A 15,475-nucleotide genomic window follows, 5' to 3' on the forward strand; every position below is an offset into this window, starting at 1 on the left:
CCTACATGGCCCATCATTAATTTTAAATTCTGTTTTCTTGAAAGCTCAAGTCAGTGTACAAAGATAAAAGTAGAATCAAATGTGTTTTTAAAAAATATGACCAATCAATGAACATCTCAACCAGAGAGATTATAAATTAAATCACATAAAAACACTGGATCACATCCTAACCAGCACAGCAATGGTGTAACAGGAGAAGCTTCTAAAAGGTACAGCTAGCTCAACTGTACTACTGGCTCAGTGGTGTGGGCAAATTTCAGTAACCTCCTCTTCCTCAGAAAGCAGTCTGTGACACTCGAAAATATGTCCCTGAAGGCTGTCTAACCCTTGGGCATATTTTCGGGTGACACAGAGGGATTCCAGGGAAAAGGGAGGTAACTAAAATCCGTGCACATGCACACTAGCACTGGTGCAGCATTAGTCTGAAACTCTTAGAACCAGTGTGCTACTTTGGTGCTTCTCCCATTGTACTGGTGCTTTGTTACTCAGGATGTCAGCCACTATCAGGAAGTGTGTGCTAAAATTAAAAAGACGTTCATGTAGCAGCAAAGATGGCCAGAGAGGGAGTCTGAAAAATTTCTGAGAGGAGGATGTGCCACAGTTAGGAGCCACTGGAAAAATATTCCCTGTGTCACTGCCAAGCATGTTTCTGAGGGATGGGAGACCCAGGTGACTATCTCAAAGCCCAGGCAAAATCATATGGAAGGAGGAGGTGGTCTTTAAGAATAGGGTCTCGCCTATTAATTAATATGCATAAATCCATACATCCTGCTTTATCGGTGAAAGAAAGACAGCTCAGTGAACCTTAGAATTAATATTTTGATTCTATAAAAGTGTAAAGTAGTCACAGGTGCTAGTTTTTATTAGCATTATCTTGTTGATGTTTTCTTTTACTCTTTTAAAAGATACAGATGTACCCTGGTTGGCAGCTCATCAGAAGTCTGACTCGAAGAAACTTGAGAAAGCAGATGCTGAAGAAAGTGTTATGGCCAGTGTCTCTAGCCCAGAACTGAAAAATAAACCTTCAGTTGCCACCCATACTTGGCAACCGGAAACTGAAAAGCAGCTCACAAAATCTTCAAAAGGAAAATGTGAAGATGCAAACAAATCCAAAGTTAAGGTTACCAAATTGATGAAAACAATGAAACCTGAAAATCCCAAAAAAATAGTAAAGCAGAACTCTAAGGACTCCGTAGTCTTGGTAGGCTATAAGTGCTTGAAAAGTGCAGCACCAGAGGACATCTCTAAATGCTTTGAAGGCATGCCTTTGGGTAACCAGAAAGAAGGGCTGGATTCAGCAGCTGGTGGGCATACTTGTGACACAAAGAACATCTTGCGACAAATGAGTCAGAAAGAGCTTAGAAATTTACCATCGAGGACTGCCAAACTGGATGCGGGTGAGGAAAGCCCATGTAGTTCTGTCATCTCTCATTGTGCACATTCAGTCATTTTTGGTAAACCTGATATTCCCAAAGCAGACATTGGGGGTATTTATGGGGATAGCAGCTTGACACCAAGAAATATTATTGAAGGTCACAATTCATCAGGAGTTACAAAAATAGAGGTAAAACCATATTGTAGGAATACTTATCGGGGGGAGAAAGTGTTTGTCCGTATTGGATCACAGGCAGAAGTTTCACAAGCTGGAGCGCATGGTGAGAACTTACAGGAGCCCACCTTTGAAAGTTCAGAACCTGAGAAGAGACCTAAATCTGATGAAGAGGAGCTGCTGCTTGAAAAGGAAGGAATAGACTTCCGACCTGCCGAGGACGCCTTGACAAGGGTCAAAACCAACCAGTGTGTTCTAAGTGGAGATGTACTTAAGCTGCCTGATGTTAGTGTGACTTATGCATCATCTAGGTTTTCAGATTCTGGTGTAGAAAGTGAACCAAGTTCTTTTGCAATGCTCACAAATGCAGACGTGGCTTTTGAACTTGCTCAAGGGCAAAGCATGTGCAACAGTGAAAGACTACTTCCTCAGCATTTGCTAAAACCAGATTGCAATATTAAAAGTCCAATAGAAGGTCACTGTACTGAGAGTACAAGTGCTGTTAGTGAAATACAGTCCTCCCTAACATCAATAAATTCTCTGCCTTCTGATGATGATTTGTCCCCTGATGAAAACTCAAATATATCTGTTGGACCTGAATGCCAATTAAGTGACAGCAAAACTGTATTAGACCTGGGAGCAATTAATTTGATAAAATTTGAGGACACTGAAGAACCAAATATTTTGCCACATGAGTGTTTAGTGTGTTCTGGACAGTCAGACAATGAAACTACACTTCTGCCTTCCTCACCCACCAGTATAAAAGGTCCTTTACCATTTGTTTCAGATGAAGATACATCTATTGATGCAAACACTTGCAGCCCACAATCAAATATTGATACAATTTGTAAAGATTCCCAAAGACTAGAGAAAGACTTGCATGCTATCAAAAAAGCAGATGAAATACCTTCAGGAGTTGTTTTTCTAGGGGAGTCCTGTGTTGTTTCAGGTTCAGTGTCCAGTCATGCTGAGGACGGTGTGAAGACATCAAGTGAAGAAAATCTTAGTGAAATTTTAGAGCGAAAACAAATTTCTGATATATTGTCAACTGCAAAAAATGAAAATCCCACAAGCCTGAACATGCTCTCCTCAGAGGGAAGTGCTGATATGCTGAAGCAAGGGCTTGTAGAAAACTACTTTAGCTATCAAAGTAGTGCTGTTCTTCCCAATATATATTCTGCTGACAAAACTAATCCTGTTAGCCCTCAAAGGGGATCAGTTTGTTCCTTTCCACCAGAGGAGGAAGATGAGCAAGATGAAGACATGGTTCAAAATGGTTATTTTGAGGAAGCGAGTGATAATTTATATGAAGCTACAAATAATTCTGAGGAGAATCTTGAGCTAACAAATGAGATAACATTAAGAACTGAAAGATTGAATAGTGAACTTTTCAGGGATGCAGCAAATATAGTTCCATTGTGTACTCCAAGTGGTTTGACATTTTCTTCTACATTGAGAGGATACCCATGCAGTGTGCTGTGGTCTTCAAAGGAAAGACCTAGTATGGTTCTCAAGCATCCTAGCAGTGTGTCTTCCAGTACAGTTTCATCCGGTCCCTGGTATGAGTGCTCCTCCAAACCTCAAATACGAGCGTAAGTGATATGATTTAAAACAATTATTTAAAACCCACTTTGAAGAGAAAATTATATAAATTGCATACACTTTTCACTTGCATTTGATTTTGAGTCAAAGAAGCATGAGTTTATGTAGTTCTCTGTCTTGTTTGCTATTTTTTTTCCACTTTGCTATTTCAGGTTATTTCCTCAAGGTATGCAGAAGTTCTGATGCTTCAGCGCATAAGAACTATGACTGATCTACTGGGCGGGGGTGTGTGTGTGGAAAGAGAGAATTTTAAAAACAGTTTAACAGCTCAGTGGGAAGGGTAGGAGTGCAGTTAGAATGAAAATGCCACATTAGGGATTTCTTAGACCAAGGGTTCTCAACATTGGGTCTCCAGATGTTATTGGACTTCAACTCCCATAATCCCCTACCCCAGTGGCCTTTGGTTGCAGATTATGGGAGTTGAAGTCCAATAACTTCTGGGGACCCAAGGTTGAGAATCCCTGTCTTAGATCATATCCTAGATATTTTCTCTCAGGCTCTTAAAAAATGTCTCACTTTTTTTGAGTTCCTGTTTTCTTTTCCCAAAGGGGTCTTGAAATAGTTCCTTTGGCATAAGTTCATTGCCAGTTTTTATTTTAGCAGAGGAGTCTCTAGAAGTGACCTCCAATGCGCGGCTTCTAGGCTCTTCACACCTACACTGAAAGAGGTGGATCCCAGCTATAGTCACTCTTTCTAATAGGTGGGAAATTGGCCTGGGTGGGAAGAGTCATGCGTAACCTATGTTGAAACTATAACAAGTATTTTTTTAAATCAAATCAAATTTTAAACTAAAGTATCAAGAATTAGTTAATGTTTGGATCATACTGTGAAAGCTTTATGATTTCATCTTCTGTTTGGAGAGATGGTTGAGAGCTTTAGGGTGGGGGTGGAGCTAAGATCCCGGTCTTTTCAATATGGTGTCTATTTGTATGTTGAAAGGTTGGCAGCTATTGCTTTTGAGCTTGAACTATATTCCTATTAAAAATTAATAAGTGAGCTATGAATTGCAGGATGGTATGTAAACTTCATTCTCTCACAGATGGGTTATCTTCACCCACATGACTCCAAGGCAGGACTATGCAAATTGGTTAGAGTAAGTTCAGGAGGAGAAAACCCCAGTTCTTTTGTCCTGCAAGGCTCCAGACAGCTACTCAGAGCTACAGCTCTGCTGCTTTTATTTTCGTTTTCCATTCAGCTCCTCTTTGTTGTTTTCCTGCCTTTTCCCCTCCACCTAGCTGGGCTGCAGAATTGGATGGCAAGACCCCCCCAGAGTACTGCACGTACATGTACTGAGGGGGTCTTTTTTCGGCTGGCCCTCATACTCTGCTGCTGCCCGCGACCCCTCCAAAGAGCCTCAGTTGCGGGCATGCTCGCTGCGCCCCATGGAACTCCCAGAGCAGCGGAACGCCACCTGTCAGCTGTTTGGTAGCGTTCCAGCACAGGCAGGGCCTCAGCCTACAAGCGGGGAAGCGGGCAGGGCAGAGCTCCCGCCTCCGTGTTCCCCAGCGCTCTCCTGCCACCTGTGCACCCAGGGCCCCCTATAGGCCAGAAAAACCTGGGCTTGCCAGCACTGGCATCTGTGCAACAAAAAATGTCCAAGAAGGCCTCAACAAAAGCGGCAGGAGCAGCAGAGGGCATGGTGTTGGACCCCGCACCCACTAGGGCACAGCCAGTCCAGCGCATAGTCACTAGGAGTGCATCCTCGACCCAGAAGGAGGTGGTGAGCGTGGCCCAGACAGGGCCCTGTATGTCTTCTGACCCGGGGTCCCCTTGGGGTCATCTAGCCCAACCCCAAATAGCCCACCTCCCAGAACTGTAACCGAATTGCCCTCTGATATGCCTACTTCCTGGGGTCTGTGGGTGGAGAATCTTCTATCCAGTGCTTTTGAGCAATATGATGCCTTACAAGCAAAAAAGCGTAAGCATTCTAGGCGAGCCTCCCCGGCCTCCTCCGGTGCTGAATCTCTCCTTCCGAAACCCAGGCTCCTAGGAAGGCAAAGGAAAAGAGAAAGAATACTAAAAAATCCAAAAAGTCCAGGTCCATATCCAGACAGCGGGATATTAGCGCCCACTCCTCTGATATCTCTGATCAGGGGTCCACTGTGTTGGGGACACCCTTACTCCAACATTAAACCCAGAATACCAACCCAGAATTACATGGAATTCAGGCCTGTGTTTTCCCTCCAGAGTGCAAAACCAGGTGTAGTTCACAACAACTGTCCCCGAGCTCAACCCCCTCAGGGACACAGGGAACCTAGCTAGCAGAGCCCCGCAAGGCATGGCTCAGCTTCAAACCCTTACTTCCCTTGGGGACCCTCCCCACCCACCTGGCATTATAGACCAGGAAGATTCAGACCATCATAGGTCTGAGAGGCAGCTCTCTCAGTGCTCAGGCACTTTCAGTTTCGTTTTCTCTGTTGCTGTGTTTGTTTGCCTTTTTCTTACTTATCTGTCCGTGCTAATCCTAATTATTTTATGCAAGGACTCCCCAGAGTACTACAGGTGCTGATGGAGTCTAAAACTAGCTGGCCTGCCTGCTCCTCCTCTGCCGCCAGCGACACTGCCCTGAGCTGTGTTGGCGGCGAGTTTTTACTCCAGCCAGAGGTCTCTGGAGCACATGGACACTGCTGATCAGCTGTGCGGGGGGCGTCCTGCAGCAGCAGGGAGCACAGCCGATGGGCAGGAAGCAGTCTGAGCAGCGCCTCCAATACCGCTCTCCCCTGACCCCACCTTGCTGGCCAGAATTTGATTTTGAGTACCCACAACCCCCGCTTGCCCAGGCAGGCATGCGGGGTGTGTGGAAGGCCAAGCAGACTCCTCCCCTGTCAGTAATGGTGGTCTCAGGCTCTATGGCCCTTAAGAAGGCACCAACAACTGAATCTGGGGCGACAGCTGAGAACGTGCAGTACCCGCAATCCCCACTCACCTGGGCGGCCAAATCAGGGTGTGCGGAAGGCCAAGCAGATTTCTCCCCTGCCGGCAATGGCGGCCTCGGGTTCTAAGGCCCAAAGAAGGCGCCAGCAGCCAGATCACGGGCAGCTATGGCGGGCATGTGACCAGGAGTCCAGCCTCGATGGCACCAGAGGAACTGGTGAGCTCGGCCCATGCTGGGTCTTTTTTCAATAGTCTGACCTCCCAACTGTACCGGGACCGAAGACATACTCTGGAGTCGGGTATGAATGGTGCTGAAATCCAACTTAGCACCTCTCATGGACCTGTCCAGATTTCTGGGTCTTATGGTGGCAAGCCTACAGTCCGTGCCCTGGGGGCGTTTCCATCTGAGGCCTCTGCAGTGGTTCCTCCTTCCCTTTCAGACGGGCATAGCAATTAAGTCCAACGGACAGGTTGCTATGCCCCCAAAAGTTCGACGCTCCCTAAGATAGTGGCTCATGCCCCACCACCACATCTTTGGGGGGGGGGAAGGAGTTCCTCAATCCCCCCCAAATCATCATGACCACCGACGCCAGCAAGAGGGGAGCACGCTGTTAGCACCGGTCAGTCCAGGGCAGGTGGTTGGCGGAGGAACGCCAACACAGCATAAACTGGCTAGAACTCAGGGCCATCCGCCTAGCCCTACGGGAATTCGTGACCTCTCTGCTACATCGCCACATACTTATCTACACGGACAACACCACAGCGAAGGCTCACATAAATTGTCAAGAGGGTACCAGGTCCAGGCCCCTCCAGGCGGCAACAACAATACTGTTCCTCTGGGCAGAACACTGTGTGGAACCCTTGATGGCTCACCTTCTCCAGGGCAACCTGAATACAATAGCGGACTGGTTGAGCCGCTCAGACCTCCTTCCAGGGGAATGGCGCCCAAACCCGAAAACCTTCTCCTCACTGTGAAGCACTTTGGCCTACCAGTGGTGGACCTGTTTGCGACCCAGCGAACACGCAGCTGCCACGCTTCTTCATGAGATTTCCCTGCCGACAAGTGGGAGCAGTGGATGCCCTCTTGGCGCCATGGCCCCTGAGTCGCCTCTACGCATTTCCTCCCACCCTCCTCCTGGCAAGGGTCCTGCGCAGAGTCAAGCTCCTTCAAACCGAGCTCATCCTGGTGGCCCCGTATTGGCCACGGAGGCCATGGTTCGCAGAGATCTACAACTTCACCTCGGAACCCCACTTGCCGCCCCCCATCACGCCAGATCTCCTGCAACAAGTCCCGGTCTCTCATCCTGAACCAGGCTGGTTAAAGCTAGCTGCCTGGAAACTGAACAGTGCCTCCTGAAGCACCATGGATACTCGACACCGTCTTGAACACCGTGCTAGCCTCCAGATGTCCTTCCGCTAACCAAATATATCAGTCTATGTGGAGGGCCTTCCTATACTAATCAGACCACCACGAGATGCCAAGAGGGTCCACCTCCATGTCTCACTTGCTACAATTCCTACAGGATGGTTTGGACAAGGGTCTCTCAACGATCACTCTGAAATGCCAAGCCTTCTCCCTCGTGGGTCTCATTGCGGGTACCTTTAAGAGATCTGGCCGTCGCCACCCACACCTCAGATGTTTCCTGCAGGGTGCTACTCTCCTGTCATCGCTGGTGGTCCACCATTTCCCCACCTGGAAGCTGCATACTGTTCTCCAGGCCCTTCAGCCCGCCCCCACTTAGAGCCATTGTCTTCTATTCCCCTGCGGATACTATCACTCAAACTTGGATTCCTAGTGGCCATCACCTCTGCATGCAGGGTGTCTGAGCTCAGGGCTCTGTCTGTACACAAAAACCTCGATATCTTCTCGGAAGACTCGGTTAAGCTAATCCAGACCCTTTTCCATCCCAAGGTAGCATTCCCCTTTTCACATGTCCCAGGATGGCATGCTACTTTCCTTTTGCCTGCACCCGGTTCACCCAATGGAAGAGGCATGGCATAAGCTCGACGTCTGCAGATGTCTCAAAATCTACATCAGGTGGACCAAGCACATTAGAACCTCTGAGTCCCTCTTTGTTTCCTTTCTCCTCAGATCCATGAGTCGGCCAGTGACACCCACCACCATAGCTAGGTGGCTTAAGGCTTGTATATCTCTGGTGTATCAATCACAAGGCCTTAGGGCTCCAACTACAGTTCTCGCCCATTCCTCTAGGTCAGTGGCCACGTCAGCGGCTTTTCCCACTACCGCTCCCATCCAGGACATCTGCCGAGCGGCAACCTGGTGAGCTCCCTCTACCGTTGCCAGACACAGTAAACTCGATATGTTTGCATCTGCACAGGCAGCATTCGGGAGGAGAGTCCTCCAGCAGGTGCTCCCTGCATGGTAGTAGCTGGCACCCTCCCTCTTGGGACCCAGAGCTTTGGTATGTCCCATCTGTGAGACGCCCTTGGACCCAGAGCAGCAGAGAACGGAGCATTGGTTACTCACTGTGAAGGCTCCTTCTTGCTGCGGGGTCCAAGGGTGTCTTGACCCACTCTTCATGCCAGCTCCTACCGTCCACAAATCCATTAGTGTAAATTTTCTGCCAAGTGATTACTGTAACGTTGGCCTAATTAGTTTTTGGCCGTGTTTGTTTGACTTGTTTTTTGCACATAGTTTACCAGGGGCTTGCTTTGCATCGTTGTGCGTGTCGCTTCTGGTACTAAAAGAACTGGGGAGGGGCTTCCTGCTCCCGAACTTAAACTCTAACTAATTTGCATAGTCCTACCTTGGAGTCATGTGGGTGAAGATAACCCTTCTGTGAGACGCTCTTGGACCCCGCAGCAAGAAGGAGCCTTCACGGTGAGTAACCAATGCTCCATTTTAACAAAGTGAAGTAGCCTATTGAAGGCTCAGTTCTATAGGTTGTTGTACAAAGTATCTGACACAAAATAGCGCAATGCCAATATAACCTGACCTGCAGTTCTGCAAACCCAAGATGATTGTGCAGATGTAACAGGGCAGTTTGCAGTACACTGCAGGTATCAGTTGTTGTTGCTAAACATGACAGAGTGGTATTGTCCAGTACTGCTACCTGGAATAGAAATAGTGGCTGGCAGATCCAAAACTAAGATTGAAGATGGGTGAAGATTATTTTCTGTGCCATCTTAAAGGCACTGGTGCAAATGTACATATATGATATTTAGTAGGAATAGGTTATAGGGCATTGCAACTGACTTTGCAGCATAGCAGAATTGCCTTGTAAAAGCCACAATTGTATCTATAAGTGCAAGCTACTTGTAGCTATATGTGTTCCTTGGGTTGGGTGTGTTTGTCTTTTTGTAATCTACTGAGCGTTTATGCTTATGACTTTCAAATCTTAGATCCAGTTTTCAGTGGTCCTTGGTCTGAACAAATATAACTGAAGAATTTTATTTAATATACCGCTTAGTTTCATATGCAGCATTTCCCAAGCTGAGTGAAGTAAAACACTTTTGTTTCAGATTCCTCCAGGCTAAAGAGGAAGTGAAGCAACTTCAGCTCCCTGGATTTCTGTATTGTGATGTTCCCAGACTGGCATCTTCAGTACCTTATTTCAGCACAGAAGAGGAGGAAGGTTCAGAAGATGGAATACATCTCGTAGTCTGTGTGCATGGCCTAGATGGTATGCTGTGGCAGCTGATAATGGATTAGAAATCAGTTGAGATTCTAGAGCAAGTCTTGGTTTAGATGAGAGTTCTGCACTAAACCATACTGAAAAAATAGATTCATTCAAGTGTATTAAGAGCCTCCCTTCATGCTGTTATTCAGTAAGAACCTTTTTAGATTACCATTTTTATTTAACTTTTGCTAATTCAGAAATTGCTTACATTTGGTATATAACACTTAGCTTAAATGAAATGCCAATTGCCATTTTTTTAAGTTGGGTAAATCCAAGCTTAAATGTAAAACAGCAAAGAAATGACAACTCTTGTAGTCTCAGGATGCATGGTAAATAATACAGCGTTGTTTGTCCAATGGCCCACATGTTCTGCAGCAGTAAAAGTAGAGCAGCTGTTGTAGAGCTCAGAGAGAGGCTTGCCACACAGCAAAGCGTGTGGGGAGCAATTTTCACTTTCTCTCTCTCCCGCTCCCTCTCCCAAGTGCTATTTGGTTTCCAGAACTCAGAAGATTCTGCTCTCAGTGAGTGCAGAGCTTTTGCTCCGCTCTCCTAATGCTGTGGAACATGTGGACCACTGTCATATCCAACCATTTGAGAGAGCCATTGCCACAAGATAATTCATGTCTAGGATGATTATATGATTAGGAGCAATGAGAATTTCTGTTTGATAATGTGGATATTTTTATGTATCTTTATACCAGAGGCCATGACATAGTTTCAAGTTGAGTATCCCTTATCTAGACATCCGAAATCCGGAATGTTCCAAAATCCGGACACCACACTGAAACAAAAACCAAAATGCCTCTGCCCAATTTTGCTGCTTTTAAACATGCAGTCAAAATTTACTTATTTCAGAAGGTTGTTAGTGATGGGTCTGTCTGTCTGTCTGTCTCTGTCTGTCTGTATGTATTTGTTTGTTTCGGCCCAAGGCCAGCATAAATACAAAAAGAAACAACAGCAGCAGTAAATACATAAAATACATAACACATTAATACCTTCAAATACCGTATACATGGCTAATTTCATTCAAATAAAACCGGTTAATCTGAAGTGCACAGCCCAGCATCTTGTGCCTCAATCACTCTAAACCGAATCTTGCTTGCTATAAAGAGAAATTTTGGTACCCTCCTGTAAGCATACTCGTGACCTAGCAGTAAGCAGGAAAAGGACCTTGTCCCCATCAGAAGGGCAGTTAGAATTGTAATGAGTTAGTAGTGGGGAGAGAAGCTTTCCCCTTGGGTTTGTCTGTAATACTCTCTAGTTACGGCTCTGTTTTTATTGTGAAGCTTTTGAGTGTTTTTGATGTTCTCCCTTTGGCACTAGAGGGAAAAGGGAAAGCCCCCTCTTCTCCACTCCCTACTCAGTTTGGCTCCTGCTGTCTTAGCGTCAGCTTTGGTGCTCTGTTGGTGCCTGCTCTTTTTGGTAAAGGTACAGTACAGGGTAATGTTGAAAATGTCAAAAAGGCCTGTAGTTATCGTACATTCAATGCTTATTTTTTTTTTATACTTTAAATTATCTAGACCCATTTCAAACTGGTTTTCAGGCGGGCTATGGGGTGGAGACTGCCTTGGTCAGCCTGATGGTTGATCTCCAATTGGCAATTGACAGAGGAAGTGTGACTCTCTTGGTCCTTTTGGATCTGTCGGCAGCTTTCGATACTCTTGACTATAGTATCCTTCTGGAACGTCTGAGGGGGTTGGGGGTGGGAGGCACTGTTTTACAGTGGTTCCGCCCCTACCTCTCGAATAGATTCCAAATGGTGTCAATTGGAGACTGTTGCTCTTCAAAATCTGAGCGTAAGTATGGTGTCCCTCAAGGCTCCATACTCTCTCCAATGCTTTTAAACATCTACATGAAACCGCTGGGAGAGATCATCAGGGGATTTGGAGCTGGATGTTACCAATACGCTGATGACACCCAGATCTACTTGTCCATGTCAACTTCTTCAGGAGCTGGCATATCCTCCCTAAATGCCTGCCTGGAAGCAGTAATGAGCTAGATGAGGGAGAATAAACTGAAGCTGAATCCAGATAAGACCAAGGTACTTATTGTGCAAGGTCAGAACTCTAGAGACAATTTTGATCTACATGTTCTAGATGCGGTCACACTTCCCCAAAAGGAACAGGTCCGCAGTCTGGGAGTACTTCTGGATTCACACCTCTCCCTGGTTTCTCAGGTTGAGGCGGTGGCCAGGGGTGCTTTCTATCAGCTCCGGCTGATACGCCAGCTGCGCCTGTTTCTCGAGATTAATGACCTCAAAACTGTGATACATCTGTTCGTAACATCCAGACTGGACTTTTGTAATGCGCTCTACGTGGGGCTGCTTTTGTATGTAGTCCAGAAACTTCAGTTGGTTTAGAACGCGGCAGCCAGGTTGGTCTCTGGGTCATCTCGGAGAGACCATGTTACTCCTTTACTGATGGAGTAACACTGGCTGCCTATAGGTTCCTGGACAAAATGCAAAGTGCTAGTTATAACTTAGAAAGCCCTAAACGGCTTAGGCCCTGGGTATATAAGAGAGCGTCTTCTTCATTATGAGCTCCACTGCCTGTTGAGGTCATCTGAGGAGGTCCATCTCCAGTTACCGCCAACTCGTTTGGTGGCTACACAGAGACGGGCCTTCTCAGTTGCTGCCCCGAGATTGTGGAATGCGCTCCCTGCTGAGATACAATCCTCCCCATCTCTGGCAATTTTAAGAAAACACCTGAAAACCCATCTTTTCACCCAAGCTTTCTCAGCTTCCTAAATTTCCTAAAATATCTGTTTTATTTTAAAATTCAAAACCTGATTGGGGGTTTTTTAATCACTGTAATTGTTTAATGGTTGTTTTAAAATGTTTTAAAATTGTTAATTGTTATATTGTGTTTTAATTTGTTTTAGCTCTTTACTCCTTTTAGTGGCTTGTTTTAATTGTAAACTGCCCTGAGCCATTTTGGAAGGGCGGTATATAAATCAAATAAATAAATAAATATCATCATCATCATCATAAATAATAAAACCTAAAAAATAAAATACAGTAACCTTTCGTGTTTAGAGTTGGATCCCATGCCCAAGATATGTCATTATGCAAATATTCCAAAATCCAGAACACTTCTGGTCCTAAGCAGTCTGGATAAGGGATACTCAACCTCTATTGAGTTAGAACAATCTCTTCAATTTGTCAGGGTCTAACACTAATTTTTCTTGCTTCCGATTTTGTTTTTCTGTTTTCAGTATTGGATTAGATTTTTTTTTGCTTTCTAATAGACAAAAAGATAGGTAACAGAAAGTTAAGGTAAGATAGGTTTTCCTTAGAAAAGCTTTATTATTATTATTATTATTATTATTATTAATTTTAAAATGTTTTGCGTGGAAAACTCTTTTTGGCAGATATGTAGTTTATTGGCTGAGATCTAGCACAGCCTACTGGTAGTATGGCAGGAAGACACAGCTGTGCTATGCTTTCTTCATTTCACTTAGGCTGCACAGCAGAGGAGAGTGAATTTAAAAGCTTTGCACTACCTCCAGAGGTGCCCTGTGTCACCCCCAAAAATGTCCCTGAAGGCCGCACAACTCTCAAGGACATGGTTTTTAAGGTGAATCTGAAACAAAATGTCACAAATCAGCATTTGTACGACGTTAGGTATAACTGCTCTTAAGATTCGTGGCTGATATGATGTGCCGTGGTACAGTGCCACTGCACACCGAATCAGTGCTGCTGTAGACTTGTGGGTCAGCCCCAACACTGCAGAGAATGAGCAGTTGCTTCCATGGTTGCGAATGGAAGTAGCTGTGGTGGCACTGATTGCACAACCATTTGTTCTCTTCAGCATCAGAGCTGCTTTACAAGTCCACAGCAGCCTTGACACAGTGCACAGTGGCATTGTACCACTGTACATCATGTCAGCCAGTATATTTTCTGAAAGCCTTTTTCACACCTCTTTATCTCTTGATTTTAGGTAATAGTGCAGACTTAAGATTAGTAAAGACATACATTGAACTTGGCCTTCCTGGAAGTCGTATCGATTTTCTGATGTCTGAACGAAATCAGGTATTTTCAAGTTCTGGGGTGGTGGTGGTGGCGGCAGCAGCAGCAAATAAATAATGTGTGCACGTGCACACACTATGGGCATTTCATATAGACAATTTTATATCATTACTAATCCTGTGGTAGGTTGGAGTGCTAAACCTGCAACTACAGATAGTAAAAGTATATTATTGCAATAGTGTATTCATGCAGGATCTTATTATAGGACTTTTAACTCAGGGTGTAATATCTGGGGAAGATGGATCCTTTGATAAATTGTGGACTGATATTTAACGTGAATCAACAGTACATCATATATTGTCCTCACAGTTACATTTATTTAAGCCTTTTACCCTACTTTTCTGAGCCAAAAGCAGTTTACTGTAAACAATACAGTATAATGCTGGTGAAGCAAATTTGGCATGTCTGGTGTCAATCTGTAAGATAGTGCAGTTTTTCACAACGTATAAAGGTATAATTTAGAAATAGGCCCCCCCCCTTTTTTAACCCCCATTCCAAAAAATAGAAAGGCAGCTTAGTGATGAAGGTGAGAAGCACTGGAGATGAACAAACAGAATAAAAACCCTTTCATTTGCAATATTGTTATTGTGAAGCCCCAAGGGGCTACTGTTGGCAGGGGTAGGGAAGCAAATTATTACCATCTTCGACTTCAAGCTCATATTTCTGGCAGCCAAATAGCATTTTTAGAGAAAGGGGAGATCAGTGAAAATTGTTCTCCTCTCCTCTTCCACAGCTGCTCAGCAATGCTCTGGTTGAGGTGAGACTGCAACCCCTGTTCCTTGTAACATTGCAGAACATGAGTTTCTACTTATTGCAAAACAACTTTATTTAGTTGTTTCTCTCTCACACACAGAATGATACATTTGCTGATTTTGACTCAATGACGGATCGCCTTTTGGATGAAATAATACAATATATTCAAATTTACAACCTAACAATTTCAAAAATCAGGTATTTGTTCTATTAAGTATCTATAGAAAAAGCAGTATGTTATAGACTGTTAGGACTGGGTCCTACAAATCACGAGCAGAAAGAAGCTCTTGCCAAGGGATTTCCTTGCCCTCTCCTCCCCATAGGACTCCTCTGCAGTCCCTAAAAATCTCAAGTGGAGGGTTAGGGGCCTCTAGAAGAGGATGGGGCTGTGGGAAGAGGGAGTCGCCAAAACAGGGTTTGGGCATCTTGAAGCTCATGGAAAGTGACTTGCCCACTTTCAGTGACTCCTCCTACAGCCCCATCCCATGCTCTTCTGAAGAGTGCCCAAACCTCAGGATAGGCTTTTTAAGGGCGTAGGAGGTTGCTGGGGGGAGGAGGGGGCAGTTTAGTTCCTTGTGTCAAATTATAGGATAATTTGCATGAGCTTCATTCCACTTGTGTTTTGTTGGATTCAACCCATTGCCTTGGACTTTCTGATTTCTAAGCACAAACCTAGAAGGAACTCTATATTATCTGCTATTCTAAGAGAGCTGGTTTACAGGTTATAATGATTTTGTGTATGGGTGTAAAAAACAATCTGTGTATGCTATGTTATGTATGCAGATCATGCACATTTCTATTTTGCACATTGAGAAGTTGTGACATCTGCATGCTGGCATTTGCGTATGGACCCTGTTCAGATGATATTCAAACTGGATACAATATGCCCAGGTACAAGACAAATGGGAGCACTTTTGCTAGCCTCACACCATCACACTCCTTAGCTCCACCCCTGATTCTGTTTGGGTCTACAGGCCTGCACAACATGAGGCTGGATCTGGCCCACAGGGACTCTTTTGATGACCCACT

At 45.0% G+C, this 15,475-nt stretch overlaps 1 protein-coding gene across 10 annotated transcripts in view; it reads left to right on the plus strand.

Annotated features, from left to right (window-relative positions):
• The window catches only part of FAM135A (family with sequence similarity 135 member A), a 98,520-nt gene that overhangs the window by 65,274 nt on the left and 17,771 nt on the right, over positions 1-15,475 (plus strand). For 9 of the 10 annotated variants that reach the window (XR_008314078.1, XM_053286739.1, XM_053286737.1 and 6 more), the window contains 4 exons: positions 906-3,141; positions 9,509-9,669; positions 13,605-13,696; positions 14,547-14,644. Coding sequence is in view for 9 of the 10 variants with exons in the window: in XM_053286739.1 (XP_053142714.1) it covers positions 906-3,141; positions 9,509-9,669; positions 13,605-13,696; positions 14,547-14,644 (2,587 nt within the window). In the remaining variant the exon portion in view is untranslated. The remainder of the gene's footprint in view (positions 1-905; positions 3,142-9,508; positions 9,670-13,604; positions 13,697-14,546; positions 14,645-15,475) is intronic. The other variant, XM_053286740.1, reaches the window with a different exon arrangement.

This window comes from Hemicordylus capensis, chromosome 1 (genome assembly GCF_027244095.1).
Source record: "Hemicordylus capensis ecotype Gifberg chromosome 1, rHemCap1.1.pri, whole genome shotgun sequence".
Lineage (NCBI taxonomy): Eukaryota > Metazoa > Chordata > Lepidosauria > Squamata > Cordylidae > Hemicordylus > Hemicordylus capensis.